Raw genomic sequence first — 16,145 nt, forward strand, 5'->3', positions numbered from 1 at the left:
TTAAGTGTGTACCTCTCCGCACAACTTACCTTGAAACGGGACTCCATTGAGCTCTCGAGAGTGACACAAGCACCTAGCCAATCATATCGCGCGGCCTCGCTTGGGCGGACTCAATAGAACCGTCTAGGCCAATCAGGATCCTGGGGAGATGAGCAAGTTGCGTTGTGCAGCGACCTAGCGTATACTTCCGCGCGTGCTGCTTGGGATAGGAGCCTGGCAGAGCAGCTGCACACACGGCAGTGCGGAGGCAGAGAAGGGGTTGGTGATACCGTGCTATAAATCTGTGGTCCAGTCCACCTCCCTTTTAAGACGTCCTCCCCCCTTATTTCTGTTCTCAGTTAGAGATGCAGCAGCTTACTCCTGTAGCGACCTACTAAAAAGCAACAAGGAGAAAGACATCGTCTTTTTGAAAAAACGTTCTTTCGTCTCTTTCTTTGTTCCTTCGTTTGTTTTTCTTGCCCCTTTTTGTTTAGTTGAAAGGCAATAGGAGGGTAGTCTCTCCGTCTTTTTAAACTCTCTTTTTTAAGTTTCCCCTCCCCTTTCATATTTTTTTTTCGCCATTTCTTTTAGCGTTGGACTTTGGGGTCGAAAGCATTTCTTTTTATTTGCTTCTTTTAAGCCGAGCACAGTTTAGGTTTCGTGCTGTCTTAAGAGAACTATCCAGCAGCTTCTTGCTCATCCTTATTGGGAGAACTGCACCGTTACTTTAAAAACACACATACACAAAAACCTTAAGGGAGAAAGGTAAGTTTCGGTTTGGTTTCTTTAATCATTAGTTGCAGCGATGCGCTGGCAAACCCAGAAAACCTGTAAGTGAGCGGAATACAGAATAAGAAGTTAATTGCACATGTTTGTCTCATTTCAAAGCTACTGCTCTGCTTTTTAATTCTAGAGAGCTAGACTAAAAGACAGTGGACGCATGCTTGACGTATTGAATATTCGCAAATGTCAGGGGCAAAAACTTAAGTGGTAAATGTGGCCAGTGTATAACAGGGGTACAGTGGGAGTCTAGATGATCAGTGAGCTGGGATTGAGGTTGGAAGTTCATTTCGTGGGAAGAGAGGGATAACTTGGGTTTAAGGGAGGATGCATGCCTCTACTTTCGCGAAGCAACCGAAGGACCGTAGAGGCTTTAGAACCATTAAGGGGAATCAGAAGCCTGGACTTGCAGATTAGACCAGCGAAAACCCCATACTTAATTGCATTAACCAGATAACATGTGCTGGGGAGATAGGATTGCCAGATGGAATTTAGATGCTGCACCAGGCAGCGAGTTGTAGTTGACTGTAAAAAAGTACATGCCGCCCGAGGGCTGGGGCTGGGGCTGGGCTGGGGTGGGTAGAAGCTGTCAAAACTCATCATTGCGAGGTATGCGGACTCTAAATCACGGTCGCCAATTATCGTGCTTCTGTTTTAAAAGAAGATAGCCAATTTAGGGCCGAATTCTTAAGCCTGTACCGGATGTGAGATTCCCTTTGTTCAGAAAAGCGTAAATAAGATCCTTAGAGCTGTGTCTGTGGAGGGGCGGCTGCATGGAAGCTGAACTGTGCTGGGCGCTGGGAAGTGGATTCCAAGCCCTGTCCTTGGTCCTACGCGGCTGACTTCGCCTTCTGGGCGAGGGGGAACCCCTTAGCAGCCGACAAGGCTCCACAGCCACCTCAGTAGCCAACTCGGCTACACAGCCCTCACTCACCCCCTTCCTTGCTGCCCCCCCGCCCCCGTTTTCTCGAATAGCTATTGTTAAACTGACGCCTGAAGAAAGATGTTTGGGGATGAGACGCTGGGCAGACTCTTGCTTCATTTTAACTTTTGTGATTTGTCAGGGTTTAGGAGAAACCAGCTGGCTTTCTGCTGCGAAAAAGAGAACCCAGGGTAGAGGTGGGAAAGGGGGAGGATGTTCGCGCTGGAAGGGTGATCTTGGGGCGAGGAGGGTGGAGGGAGTGGTGGTGGCGCTGGCTTTGCCTAAGAGAAGTTTAAATTATTGGCACGAGGGGGTGTGGGTGAGTATGTGTGCGTGAGAGCGCCCGTGTGGTGCTTGAGAGGGAGAGGATGGGGAAAACATACAAAGCCGGCTGGGGTTAATTTTTCTTTGCTCTCCTCCCCACCCACCCACCTGGTTCGAAAAGCCAACGCTCGGCCGGCCTCCTCTGGACTCGACTCTGCCATCTCTGGGGCAGTGGGGGTTGGGGATTGCAAGGTGGCAGTGCCTACCACGGTATCTCAGCGGCGAACAGGACTTCGTGTGGCCATTGTTGCTTAAATTTATGCCCAGCACGTTGCCACATACCCACCTATTTCACGTTTGTAAAGAATTAATATGAGAGCTATACAACTGTGGGAAATTGGAGGTTGGATACATTTCCCGTTTTCCATTTTCAAGCATAGGTTAGCGAAACTGATGTCGAGGCTGGGTGTTTTCTCTCATAATTACCAACTGCAGATCTGGCTTTATTGTGGCCCGAGTGAGAGAAATAGTCAACCATTTAGAATTTACTCTTAATACCGCTGGGCCAGGATGGATGTTCCTGTACTTTCTCCGCGAACAGGTTCTTTTCCCTCTCTTACTCATGTACAAACACTCCTGTTGGTTAAGATTCTAAACCTTCAGCCTTTTCCTACATTTATTATACCCATCCTCTGGATGTTGAGAGTGCGAGGGAAGTCGAGGTGATTTATTTCTTAGGCCTACAGTGCAATCTATAAAATGTAGTCTTAACATGGCGGGGGGTGGGGGGTAAAGAGTGGACATTAATAACCTAAGAAATTATTTCCCGAACAGGAAATCAGTTCCTAAAAGTCAGGGGAAAAGGTGTGAGTGTTTGGGGGATGGAAGGATAGGAAGTCTGGGGCCCATAAAATGTCCTTGGTAAAATGGTTTCTTAAATGGGACATCTGAAAGATGTATTAGAATATGAACAAATAAGTCTGAAAAAAGAGAGACAAAATGCCGAGTGTTTAAATATCACCTTTTGGGGGATTAAAAAGTAACTATTTCTCTTAGTTATTGCTTAGTCTGTCCTACACCAGGTACTCCTGGGTTCCCCTTCCCTCTTTTAACCAAGTGATTGGCAAGCCTACTTTATAAAGCTTAACCCATTCTGGAGTTCTCCACGAAAATGCAGTGTTAGCCAAGTAGAAGCGCTTTGGAAGACTTGGGGAACTCTGTTGAGAAAGAGGACTCCCATAACTTCAAGAAGTCAGTTTCAGGAAGTAGGGCGTCGTAAGGCATTCTAAGAGTTTTAGGCTTGGATTGGCAAATTTGGTAGGCCCATTTTTGCCTGACGTTTCGAAACAGGCATTCTTAGCAATCCCGCCTGCCTGGGATGGAATATTATAATTGACTGTTTAGAGGGAGGTCAGAGAGACGCAGGCGCTTTGAGCCATTTTCCCAGGAACCCGTACAAAGTCAATTAAGGTCATTTAATTGCAAATCGTAACTGGAGTGACAACAGAAATGCTGATACAGAATCAATTAGCTCTTTCTGGTGTCCCTCGTCCGGGTCCCCCAAGTTGAGGGATGGACTGTCTCCATTTCGATCATGGCTGAGCCCCCTGCTTTACTGTGTCTGATTTAACTTCGCGCAAGAGGGCAATTTTGTCTCCCCTACCCTGGTCCTGGGTTAGATGAGTCTTTCCCCTCTTTTCCCCCAGCCCCGCCCGTCGCATGGGGGCGGGGAGCGCTGGCCGCCCTTAGCGGACCTTGCTGCATCAAACCCGCATCATGCCCTTGAAGCTGTAACCTCGGTCACGTTCTTGCGGCGACTCAGCCGCCCACTGCTCAGTTCCTTTCTCTTACTTCTTGCGATTACAGGTAGGTTTGACAGGTGATATTTTTAAATGTAGTTTTTTAAGGGGAAGGGTTAAAACGGAAGCTTTTGCAAAGAAAAAAACACGACAGGTGCTCTCGTAATTAAACGGCTGAGCAGGTGTAAAAACGTGCTTCCGCCGCGTGGCTTGGAGTCGGTTTTGACTCCCAGCCTTGGGTTTGAGGACGGGCACAGGTTTTTCCTGAGGAAAGAGATTGAGCTGGGCGTGGGGGGCGGGCCAAGGAAATACAGCGATGGGACGCCCCCTCGGTGAAGAGTTGGCCATTTCAGGGCTTCGGTGGGTGGCGTTGGAAGGATGCGGCGAGAGGCAGGCGCTTATACAGTCGAGTGCAGGATTTCCTACTTTTGCGTTTGAAGCAGAGAATGGCACCCCGCACAGGTACTCGGGGCTTATTTGAACATCAGATTCCATCTAGAAAGGCAGAGAAGGGCAGCGCCGGCAAGCCTTTAGTTTTTCGCGAAGGGACCGGACCCTTCCGCTGTGAAGTAGGAAAAAAGCCCTTTAGCTTTGCTTGCAAGATGTGAGTATATGTATGTATATATACTTGATACACATAATATATCAAAGTACCCCCGCGCAAAATCTCTGGTTGCCGGTTAGCGTCCGGAGCCTCGGGGTTTGGAAACTTGCACCTGGTATTTGAGGCTTCTGGGTGCGCGACGCTATCCGCGCTGCCCGGGGAACCTGGTCAGGGGGCCTGCTCGGAATCGGAAGCCGGGAGAGAAGGACGGGAGCGGCTGCAGTCAGACGTCTGCTCCCAGGCACCGACCCTCGGGGCGGCCGGGCAGGGCACGCGCCGGCGGCAGAAGCCGCGGCGCCGCGAACTCGCCGCCGGCCCCGCCTCCTGGCGCTCTTCCAAGCAAGCCCCTCCTCCCCGCCCCGCTACAAACGGCGGGACCGCGGCGCCCGGGCGTCACTGAGGCAGCTGCCGGCCGGCTGAGGAGGCCGGTCACCGGCACGCGCGGGTGGGGCGTGGGTTCCGCCGGGTTCCAGTCCGCCTTCCCGCCACCGTCAGAACTGGGGACGCCGCCGCCACCACCGCCTCTCCGCGGAGCCCGCCCGGAGCGAATCCTCCGCGGCTGTGTGACGGCCGGCGGCGCGAGCAGTAGTAGCTGCAGCTCCGAGTCGCAGCAGGCAAGTGCAGGGGGCGTGGGGTGGGGGCGGGCACGCCTCGCCGGGCCATGAGTCGCTTTCGGACGCCGAGGCTGAGGGCGGTGCGCGCCGCCGCGGCGCTGGGCTGCGGAGTCCGGCCTCGCCTCGGCGGGAGCCCTCGTCCGGGCTCAGGGCGGGAACGCTGGTGGGGGCGGCGGAGGTGGTGCACGGGAAGTTCCTAGAGCTCGGCCCCTGGCGGCGGGAGTCGAGGGAATTGGGCGCCTCGGGAGGTGGCACCGCCCCTCGTGTGGGCACGGGCTGGTTGGGGGCGGCGGGAGCCTAGCGGGACCAGTCGCGCCCGGCAGCGTGCACGGGCGTGGACGTGCCCGGGTACGGCCGCGTGTAGCGCGAGAAGCACTGCGCCGAGACGCAGGTGAGTGTATTGGAGGGAAAGTGGGGGAGGGGGCTTTTCTAGAAAAAGGGCAGGTTTCCTGTGGTGCACTGGCACCTCCGCCTTATGGGAGGTGGCGTGCACTGGCTACCCCAGCCGGGTGGTATCAGGTCGTGTGCCCTGTGGTCCGGCGCCCCAGCGCGCGTGGCCCCCGGTGCTCTCGGGGCGTCTCGAGACTTGCCGCGGTCGCGCAGTGTGCGGAGGTTTGGGACCGTGGGCGCCCGGGGCAGAGCGGAGAGGCTCCTTGGGCCGCTCTCCTCCCTGGCGCCGCGTCAGGTGAGGTCGGGTGCAGTCGCGGGAGGTCGCAGTTCGAGGTCGCACCCGGGTTTGCGCGCGAGCGGTGCGCTGGGCGGGAACCGCGGGTCGGGTTTGGCGGCCGGGTGAGGCAAGCTCCCGGCTTTGGCTCGCGGAGGTGGCAGCTGCCTCTTGCTCTGCGAGCTGCGCCCCGGGGCACGGACGTGTGAGCGTGCCCTGGTGAGACCAGTAGAGTCTCGGGCGGACCTGCCTCGGTTCACCAGCAGGTGCTCCTCCAGTGGTCATGACAATGACCAGCAAACAGCCTTCCACGGCGTTTCCTTAAAAGCCGACTTGTTATCCTAGAGGGCTGGAGCGCAGAATCCTGCCTCTAGATGTGAGCCACAAGCACGGAGTCGTAGTTGTCCAGTTGATCATTTAAATAGTGTGCATTTTAAAAGATCGTCTTTACGATAAAAATTTTTATCTCTTCTCGACGTTTTCTAAAAATGTGCAGAGACGAGGTTTTCTTACCGGCTCTCTACTCTCCTTTTTTCCTTTCCAAAGGATGGCGTTTAACAATGCCAAACGAAATATGTCCGGCAAGGACAAAGAGCTTTTAAAAACTTAATATTTCGGTGGACCTACCCATAATAATTTTATCTTCATAAAAATGTACCCTAGTCCCGAACTTACGGCAAATAAGTCCATTTAGGAACACTGCTAATACCAGTTGGGGTGTAATTTCCCCATCCCCTTAAGTTAAATAGGTTTGTTTGAAATACTGTTCAGTTGCCCTTGAAGACAACATTGTCCAGAATCCTTTCCCCCAGAGTCGTCTGAATTTTTCATTTGTGCTAAGGTCGCTCTTTTTTGCGGAAGCTGATCTCGAGTCTCCATTTTGGTGAGCGGGCGGAAAAGGTTTCCTGGATCTACTTTCTCATCTGGACCTTTGGCTCTAGAAATGCGAGACGGACTTGCTGGAGGAACTGCAAGGTTACTGCGTTTGTTTTTGAGCTGTTCCTTATAATAGGTTTGTAGGAATGTTGATGTAACACTTTTTAGGGGGCGGGGGGCGGGGGACGTACATACTTAGAGAATGTTCTCTTGGAAATGGAGGTAGAGCGATGAGGGGGCAAGAGGGTTCTGGAAAGTCAGATTTTGAAGGAACACATTACATTTAATTTTCTATGCTTCCTCTACTTTTCTTTTCCTTCTTGAGAGAACATTTTTGTGTCTATGTGCTCAAAACTGGCCCCTTAATGCCCTTTTGGGTAACTTTGTGCTGCCACCTTTAGGGGAATAAGGTTTTTTGTTTTCTCTTCAAAGACGAGTCGTAGGCGTTTAAGGCGTCCTTTCTCCCCGTTTTTTTAGGTATTTCCTTCTCTGTATCTTGTTTACTCTTAGAAATTATATCGGGTCATCTGTTTAAGCTTCACACACTCTTTCTCCATGGTTCAAGAGAATTTTAGTTTTAGGATATTCTCCTAGAATCGACCAGGTACCCCAAACTGGTCAATGTCCATCAGGCCTATTATTTCCTACCGAACCTAGTTTTCCTGTTCTAGGCTCAGGTTGTGTTAGTAGTTAGAGTTCCTTTTTTGGTTTTGGGTTTTTGGTTGGTTGGTTCTGGTTAATGCTTCTTCACCAGAGAAGCAAGATACTTCTGTCTGGTTGGGCGCTTTTAGGTAAGACCCAGCTCCCAGCCAGTTAACTGGAGAACAATGCTCTTAAGTGGCATTTCTGCTTTCTCATTTCTTAATCCAGCTTTTGGTTCTTTGTGTATAGACAGATGTTCCTGGCTGGATGCTTGTTGCCCCTTTCAGCCTTTCTAGCTTTCTGTGCTTTTCATGTTAATGTGATTGTTAAAAAATACTGCTTTACCTCAAACGTCTTTTTCTCTTCTAGAAGGAAGGTGCACAGTTCTCTTTAAGGACACAACAGAGCCATCCAGAATACCCCAGCTTGTAGGCTAGGGTCAACCTTTTCCTCTTTATTTGATTGGAGAGAAATCTTTTTTTCTAAAAAGTGTGATGCCTTTTAGGCCTCAGCATGGTGCAAGAGCACTACAGTGGCAAAATGCTCTTGAATGTTCTTTGTCCCGGAAGGCCTAAATACTCTGAGGCAGCATCTTACCAAGAGTGATTTTTCCCTCACCTCTTTGATGGTTTGGGCTGTCTGGTAGGGTCAGTTCTTTTTCTCTTACTTGAAATCTTATTAAATCTACCACATTATCACATTCTTATTGCCACCTTTCTCGGTGATCATGTTTACTTGGAAGTAAGGAAGGTTGGAGATACACAGTATTTAGCCTGGCTAGGTTAATTTTTTTTGATGGTGTGGAGCCGGGATGGTGTGCCACCCTATGGAAAACCTACCCTAGCGGTTTCTGATTCTTTGGAAAATCAGCTGAACAGGCCAATAATCATAATAAGCTACCGCGTCAAAATGGTGATGACGATGATGTTGTTTTCTTTAGCGTTAGTAGTTGGTTGGAGGCAGGGCCGCTGAATGGGCCCGTGAAATGGACTGAAAGGGGCCAGGCCTGCCCCTTGAAATTCTTGATTTTGAACAAGGGGACCAGTACTTTCATTTTGTTCTGGGTCCCACAGAGAATGCTGCTTGTCCTGCTTAGAGGTTGTCTCAATTGTTATATTTAGCTGCTAGCTTTGCTGCTTTGGGTTATAGAAGTGTTGGAAATCCAAGGCTTTATGCAGTGGTGATGCCACACCCAACTCTTGAATTAACTCTGTGGAGGACATTAGATGCGTAGAATGTTTACTTGCTCTGGCCAGTTTCCTTTTACAGATGTGGAAGTCTTCACTGGTTCTCGTTACTTCCAGAACCCACATGTTGTGTACTTGGATGCCAAATCCATTGTTTTGTTACTAATTTGGAAAGAACATTTATCATCTGTTTATTTGATTCTAGATACTGGTTGGTTTGCAACGCTTGTTGATTTTTCTTTGATTTCAAGTGCTAAGTATCAACAGAAGGCACTTAAGCTTAAAGGCAGTAATTTGTTTTAAGGCTTTTTTGTATTAAAAGATATGCTTTTTTTATGGTTTAAGTAGAACCGGTAACTTGAAGTCTGAACTAAAAATAGGAATTAGTGTAGCGTAAAATCTTACAGGGGTTTTATGGTATATTTGAGAAAATTTTCACTAACAAGAAATAAACAGATTTGGCTTTTAGCATTCGTCATGTATATCATGACTTTAATTTTAGTAAGGTCACAGGAATTTTTTTTTTCCCCTAAGATGACTTTCTATATCAGCAGCCTTGTTTGTAACCCACTGTATAAAACAAAACAAAAGGCGGCGACTCTGTAACACTGCGCTAGGTGCATCTCATATATACCAGCTAATACAAATGCTAAGTTTCCAGAGATTAGTCTATGTAAAAACACCTGTTTTTGGGTAAAGATGTTATTTATTTTCTCAGCGCTTTGGGTTAGATTTTGAATACATCAATTTTATTAATATTCTTAGCTGTGTATTTCCCTTTACAGGGTTGCTCAGTAGTTTTGTGTGATGACAGATAAGGGTTTTCCTTGTAAGCACCCTTTATGCAGAAGAAGATAGGTGCTTTGGCAAGGAGTGGGATAAGTAAAATAACTGAGAAGGTCATAGGAATAGGTGGTGTGGGATTGAAATCGAACCAATTTGGAGGTTGCCTTATTAATTGCAAGTAATTGTGTGTTTTTTTAATAAACTTGCACTTTCCTAGTATTTGTCTTTATTATTGATTTCATTATATCAGTTTGTGACTGAAAATGAGTAGCAAATAAGGTTTGGCAGTCAAGACCCTCTTTCCTGCTTTTAGAAATTATTTAAAAAAAAAAACGAATGCTTTTTCTCAATAGATTTATTTATCCTGAGACAGTTATAGTAAAATGTTAGGTTTTTTTTTTTTTTAAATCATGAAGGTTTTGTTTTAGCATCAGTTAAGTTTCAGACTATTAGGTTGAGGTATCTGTATGTTTTTTCTTTCTCTAATAGTGGTAGATTTATACCAGCCTTTTTCCTTGAATTAAATAAGGAATCTGTCTCATAAAAAGGAAATTTATATTTTACATGACTAGTGTTTCTTTTTCCCCAGAATTTTTGTTGTTGTGGGCTGTTGATTACTGGAGATTATTTCAACAGCTTTAAAGACTGTTAATGGAATATCACAAAAATCCTTATTTTCATATATATCAGACTGATTAACTGTTCTTTCAGGATGGATTTTCATTTTATTTTGTTTTGCTTTTAGTTGTCAGATTCACTTCAATTCAAGCTCAGTACTCCATTTGACTTATCTCTTTAGGAGAATATGGGCAATGGTTGCTTCAGAATTCTCAGCTTTCCTGTGTTTCCTTATTATGGAGTCACTGTAAAATTGAAACTTCTTGTCAAGATTGAGGAGTTTTGAAACTCTGAGCATCTGAAGAAAGCCCTGGGCCTTCTTTCACTGGAGAAATTCACATCTACAGAAATTTCCATACAGTTTTTTGCCATCTTGCCCTCTGGAATAAAGACTATTAAAGTTCTCTTTGGGAAACGGGACTTTGAGAATTGGAGCTGTCTTGTGTTGGTGAGAGCAGGAGGAAGTCACTCAGCTCTGTTCTGTGTGCCGTCGTGTTAGCGGTGTGGGCCTTCAGCTTTCATCCAAGACAAACGCTAAGCTCCCTTGTCTCCTCAGTTTGTTTTAAAATCCGTTCTGATTTTGTAAACAAATATTATACTTGTAAGGTGGTCTTGTGAGCACAGTGCTGCCAGTTTAGCTACTAAGTTGTCTTGCTTGAGTAGGTTTTGTCACTTCAGTTGAAATTCTTCATTTAGCAGAGCCGGGTGGAAAATACTAGGCTGGAATTTTGAAGTTTCCATTGTCTGATTTGGACTCAGTTACCTGTGTCCTTGGTTTCTTAACCTTTGAGTATAAAACGTCAACCCTCCACATCTCTGTGATGGCATGAAGTTGAGCATATTAAAGTATAAGGTTTCCGGCAGTGGAATGACAATGTTTACTGAATTGGAAAGGTGGTAATAGGTGGACCTTATAGATGACTTTTATATATTTGACTTTCAGTGTGTTTTATGAACCATTGTTTTTAGAACATACCATCCTTATAGCATACTGTCATATAATATATATTTCTGCCATGGAGAAAGAAAATTCCCAGACTGTAGGGAGGTTTTGGGAGAATTATGTCTTTGAACATTTCAATATGGAAATAGATATAAATACATCAGTGGAATTTGGAAGGGAAGTTTAAAATGTATTTTTTTCTTGAAAATATAAATAAAGTTAAGAGATTACATGTAAAATTATGAGAATTTAGCCAGTTGACATTCCAGGAATATAAATGTCTCAATTTAAATTTTCCATCTTTTTTTCAATGAGAAATCAAAGTCTAAAATTTAAGCATTTACATTAAAATAATCAGTCCATATTTTCTTGATTTGAATTTTAATCTCTTATCAAGGATCTATTCTTATACATCAAAAAAAATGAAATTTACACAGAAATAACATTTTTTTCCGTGTTTGTTTTAATACCCTCTCACACCCCAAGTGAAAAGTCATTGATGAATGCCCTGTCAGGTAAGTTATTGGAAATTGCTCACCTGTTCAGTTTTTAAAGGATGTTTATCACTTTTTTATCCTTTAGGCATCATTTGTGTATATCAGAAATAAAAGAAGTATGTCTCAAAGCAAATAAATCACAGCGTATTTGAAAATAGATTCACCAGATTAAGGTGGGGAAAATATTCCTGGAACTGATGGTACTTGGTCCTGAATTTCCTCTGAGCTGCTTTTCAGAAGTGAGCTTTTTCTATTTCTCCGTTGCTGCTGCTCTGCTGGAGGTACCTCTGGTGACGTGAGGATCACCCACCTTTATTGCAGAGCTATCTAGAATGTTTTAAATATACAAAGCTTATTATAGAGTGAGCAAGTTTCTATAATCTCTTCCAAGGTAAGGCCTATTTCTGTATGAGTTTACTCAACACCACTTTGTCTCCCCTAGGTGCTACTTACCGGTGCCTGGCTTATTTTGTTTAAACCCTTTGGGTCCTTTCTGGCCTGTGACTGTGAATGACTCATGGACTTTCCCCAAATACCAGAACACCAGTGCTTTAGGCCTTTATCCTTTCCTTGCCTTTGTTTCTGCAGAGAACTTGAACCACCCACAGCCTTCCTCTCTTCTGTGACACCTCTGTGCTGGCCCTTACTCACCTGTCTGTGCTGCTGAGCCCCGTGCCAGCTCTACTAGCCTGGCAGTTCTGGGTCAGGTGTAACCTACTCACTTGCCCTTTTCTTATTTGGCTTGCACTTTTGCATTGGCCCTTAAACATTTTGTTGCATTTTACTCACTGAAGACTCCCTTCTGTGACCAAGACAATTGCTATTACAAAACAAAAAGGAGAAATAGGTATCAACAGACAAGTGAATTCAGCCCCTGATTCCAAATGGTGGCCCATGGGTTACGTATTCTGAAGTTTTTATTTGGCCTGAATTATGTTATTAGAAAAGTAGTGAGTTGTTGGTTTAGGCTTTGGGAAATATCAAATAGAGATCTGGAGCCCTATTTGTGTTGTCTCGGAAATGTGTGAAGATGGAGCAACACTGAGCCCATATTCGTTATCTGCACCCTTTATGTGGAACCTGGTTTATTTCACTTCAAAATAAATTGCTGTCTGGCCTTTATGGGTATTTGAGCCTGTGAGTCTAAAGCTACAATTCCTAAAGTCATGGGAATTAAAAAGTTTATTCAAATATCTAGGCAAAGGCAGTAGTTCTAAAGGCTTTAGTTCTTTTGATTTTCTTTGTGTTTGCAAGTAATATTTGAATTATGTTAGGTTGTTCCTTACAAATATACATCTTGAAGTCTTTATTTTAGGTAGAGAAGTCTTGTCTTTGACCTCCTTTTCCTTAATGCCTCCTCCTTCCTTTATATATGCCTCCATCAGTTTATCTTACCTTTTCTCCCCTCCCATTCTGGGATTTTAGACCTGCCCCCTTGGGAGCAAAGATTTCTTTCTGCCTATTGCCTGCTTATATTCGTTCAGATGCTTCCAGGTCAGCAGAAGTTACTTGGTGCTGTGAAAACTAATAGGCTGTTCCAAACTGTTTAAAAGAGGCCCGTGGCCCACCTGCTAATCTCAGTGCTGATGGTGTCAGCTTAGAAAAGACATTCTCCCCTCAGAATCCTGTGAAGAAGAGCTGGTACGAGAGGTTACCAGGTGTGAGGTTTATATGTGTTGTTTTTCTCTCCTCCCCGCCCCCCCACCTTTTTTTTTTTTTTTTTTCCCCAGTCTTCAGCCTTTTTTCCTCTAGAAACAGCAGGGCAGCTCTGCAAAGCTTTCCCCCACGTGTGCAGTAGAGCAGGTGGATGCGCCAGCAGAAGTGGAAAGAGGCTCCACATGTCATGTTTGGACCAATGCTGTAATTTTATTTTACAATAAGGAAGGTGGATATTATTAATCTGCTCCAGAGCATAATAGCACAATTTAAATAGCAGAGAGCAACTTTGGTGTGTGTTAATGTCTAGTGAGATGAATACAGATGAATGCTAAGTAGGTAGAAAATGTCAGTGTAGAGCTTTCCTTTTGGTGACTTTAAGCACTTACATTTCTAGTTAACTTTTTGTTCAGCCCGGCACACAGATAACGAAGATCTATTTTATCAAGCCAGCATTAATGTGGCTTCTGAGGATGGAACAATGCCTATAAAGCCCTGCTCTCCTGGCAGCCTCTTGAGCTGGGCCAGTCATAACGAGGAATTCTGTATTGAACTTCGCAAAACCCTTCAGAATAATAGGAGCTTAATGCTGGCAGTTTTAAAAATTGGTGCAGTCTTTAGCCCAGCCAGATTTTTTTTTTTTTTTGATAACTTGGAGTGCGAATAAAAGTGTGTGCCTCATTTGAGAAAGCAACTACTTTTGAATTAACTCTGTGTATAGTTTAAAAAATACTGTAGGTCTATTCTGAACTTATTTTTCAGAGGCACGTAAAAACAACTCTTGATACCAAGAGTATCTTCTTGGTGTCATCTTCCATGATGATGATATTCTTTTAGATGGATATGTTGCTTATTTTGACATGCCTTGGAGTGTTTGGTGAGGGGCTTCCAGGGTGTCTTTCTTAGTGGGGGAATTGAGAAATTTTTTCCTTTTTTAATTGTGTTTTACCTTCCTAAAGGATGAGAATCATTGTCACGGAGCTTCTGCTATGCTATTAGAAAAGCTTTGGTTTTGGTGGGCTGGTGGGCTAGTCTACTTTGGAGACAATTCTTATTCCAATTCATCTGAAGTTTTTTCTTCCAGTTTTATTAAAGGATCTTAAGAAATGTCTTCAAGTCTTCTCTTACTGGAACTATGTTCAGAAGCCATGAAATTTGTGTAATACTTAACATTTCATCACACATCAGTCCCGAGTGCCTAGGTACTGAGAGAGCTTTAGAGGAATTTGTAAAGTAACCCTGTTTTCATTCCTTGGTCTGCTTAAGGAGATGAGGCAGAAAAGAATAACTTAAAAGATGTCACAGGCCTCTCCCTCCAACTTGAATAGTCTTTTGAGGACTTGAGAAAAGGGACATAGCTCTGTAGTCTGGGTATTAAGGACATGGCCAGGATACTGCATATTGTTTTGGGGAGAGGGTGTGTGGTTTTCTTGCTCTCCGTTGTTCTGCGTGTATATTATATTTGCTTAGTTTTTGTCTTTCCTCCTCCTCAGTCTGTCCCTCCTCCCCTCCCATGTCATTTGTTCCTTTTGGGTATATCTTTTGTGGCATGAATAATTCCTTCCTGGTTTGCCAGGAGTCCAGCCACAGGTAAAGAATGTCTGTGCAGTGCAGAACCTGCCAAGTGTAAGTTGTGGCTGAAGAGAGACACCACTGCGGCTGCCTTAATTCTGCCATTGTCCAACAAAGCTTGGAAACATATGTGTGTGTGGAAACACTTGAAGCCCCCCTAGTTTTTCCCCCATACTTTTATTCTCTTGCTAACGTGTTGTGTCAGGAGCTTCCTCCATGCATAACATTTACTTTTCAAAACACTTAGGAAAAAGTCGTGAGGATGATACGGCTTCTTTGACTCCTTCCCTGCTAGTGTAGTTGCAGTAGCTGTGAGTGAGTGACAGGCCAGAACCCGGGATGCTTTTCAGAGCACTAATCTCTGCCTTCTCTTTGAGTCTTCCTCATGCTGGGATCACGTCTCCCAAGACCAAGTGTCCTTAAGGCTGCTGAGTTACCTTTCTGATGCCCGTTCTTGGTATTCTCAGCTCTGCCTGTTGCCTTTCTCCATTAATGGCATTTGCATTATTTTTCTTACTTCTGAAAGGTGATGGGACAGCCTGTATGCTGCTTCATCTCCTTGTTTTCCTGGAGAGGCTCATTCCTTCGGGTGGAACTGGCTCTTCGGAAATATGTATTCTTGTTTCTTGGACTTCTTAAAAAAAATTTGGCTAAGCTACCTGTATTGTTCGTGGACAGTAGGGGGCAAAGTTTGATTTCATGGTGAGCAACATAGTTTGTCATCCAGAGAGGAAAAGTGAAGACGTTGATACAACTTTCATACAACTTGTAACGGTAAGTTCAGAATTACTGCCTTGTAAGAGTGCAGTGAGAGTAAGAAATTTTGTAGTGGGCAGTCAAGTTGGCATTGTATTGGGTGGTGGGGCAGCAAGAAGCTGCCTGTTTTTAGTTGCTCTAAGTCCTGGTTATTAGGGTAGAAAGACAGATGGAATCAGTACTGGAAGGTGGTGTACTGCGCACAGCGATGGAGCCGGGAGACAAGCATTTCCTCTAGGAACAGTGATGACACCTGGAGTTTCTCTTCTTCGAGGACCTTACTAGAGTTGCCTGGGACAGTGAGTTTATAGGTGAGGGAAATGAAGCTCAGAGCTCGGTGGTTTGTCAGATTCATCCTGCTGAGTGGGGATGAAAGTCTGTGACCCCTACCTAGTTCATGACCTATTACCCTGGAGTCCAGAATGATGTTCTTTCTACCTCTGGTAGTTCTGTTGGTTATAGTCTAAGGTGGCTGAGGACAGAGACAGATCCAGGAGGCACCTCAACAACTGTATATCATCTCTAGGTCTTCTTGTTTGGCTCCTCAGTGGTGGGGCTGTTGTAACAGGTTTTTGTTCAAAAAGCTTCACTCGGGTCTCTGTAGCAGTCCCAGCGGAATGCCCACACCTGCTTCCCCAGGGCCAGGATTCTGACCTTGTATTATTTTAGGTCTATGATCAGGGATCTTCCGGGAGAATTTCATCACAGGCTGGTGTCTTGATGCCGGCTAGCAGTCTTAACCTGCAGGAGTACTTTTTGGAACCATATGAAGTATGGATCTGTAAGCAAGGAAATGAAGACACTGTCTTTTTCAGACTTTCAGGATTCTGTTAAAATGAAGGGGGAAAAAAAAAAGTTGGTGATACTGTGTGCTGTATTCCTGGTGCAGTTGTCATTCCCCATTACCCTAACTCGTTGAAGAGAGTCTGTAAGGGATGCTCCTTAAAGTTGTTAGGTTTCTGAGACTAATATGTTCCAAATCTGGT

The 16,145-nt window shown here is 45.3% G+C and overlaps 1 protein-coding gene across 23 annotated transcripts in view; it reads left to right on the top strand.

Annotated features, from left to right (window-relative positions):
• Positions 1-139: 139 nt before the first annotated feature.
• ELAVL2 (ELAV like RNA binding protein 2) overlaps positions 140-16,145 on the top strand; it is a 142,285-nt gene continuing 126,279 nt past the window's right edge. For 2 of the 23 annotated variants that reach the window (XM_055577882.1, XM_055577889.1), the window contains exon 1: positions 188-744. Coding sequence is in view for 2 of the 23 variants with exons in the window: in XM_055577895.1 (XP_055433870.1) it covers positions 4,061-4,206 (146 nt within the window). In the remaining 21 variants the exon portion in view is untranslated. Of the gene's footprint in view, positions 745-4,046; positions 4,207-4,242; positions 4,349-4,752; positions 4,963-16,145 lie in introns of those variants that run through there. The other 21 variants (XM_055577875.1, XM_055577879.1, XM_055577881.1 and 18 more) reach the window with 19 other exon arrangements.

Source organism: Bubalus kerabau, chromosome 4 (genome assembly GCF_029407905.1).
Source record: "Bubalus kerabau isolate K-KA32 ecotype Philippines breed swamp buffalo chromosome 4, PCC_UOA_SB_1v2, whole genome shotgun sequence".
NCBI lineage: Eukaryota > Metazoa > Chordata > Mammalia > Artiodactyla > Bovidae > Bubalus > Bubalus kerabau.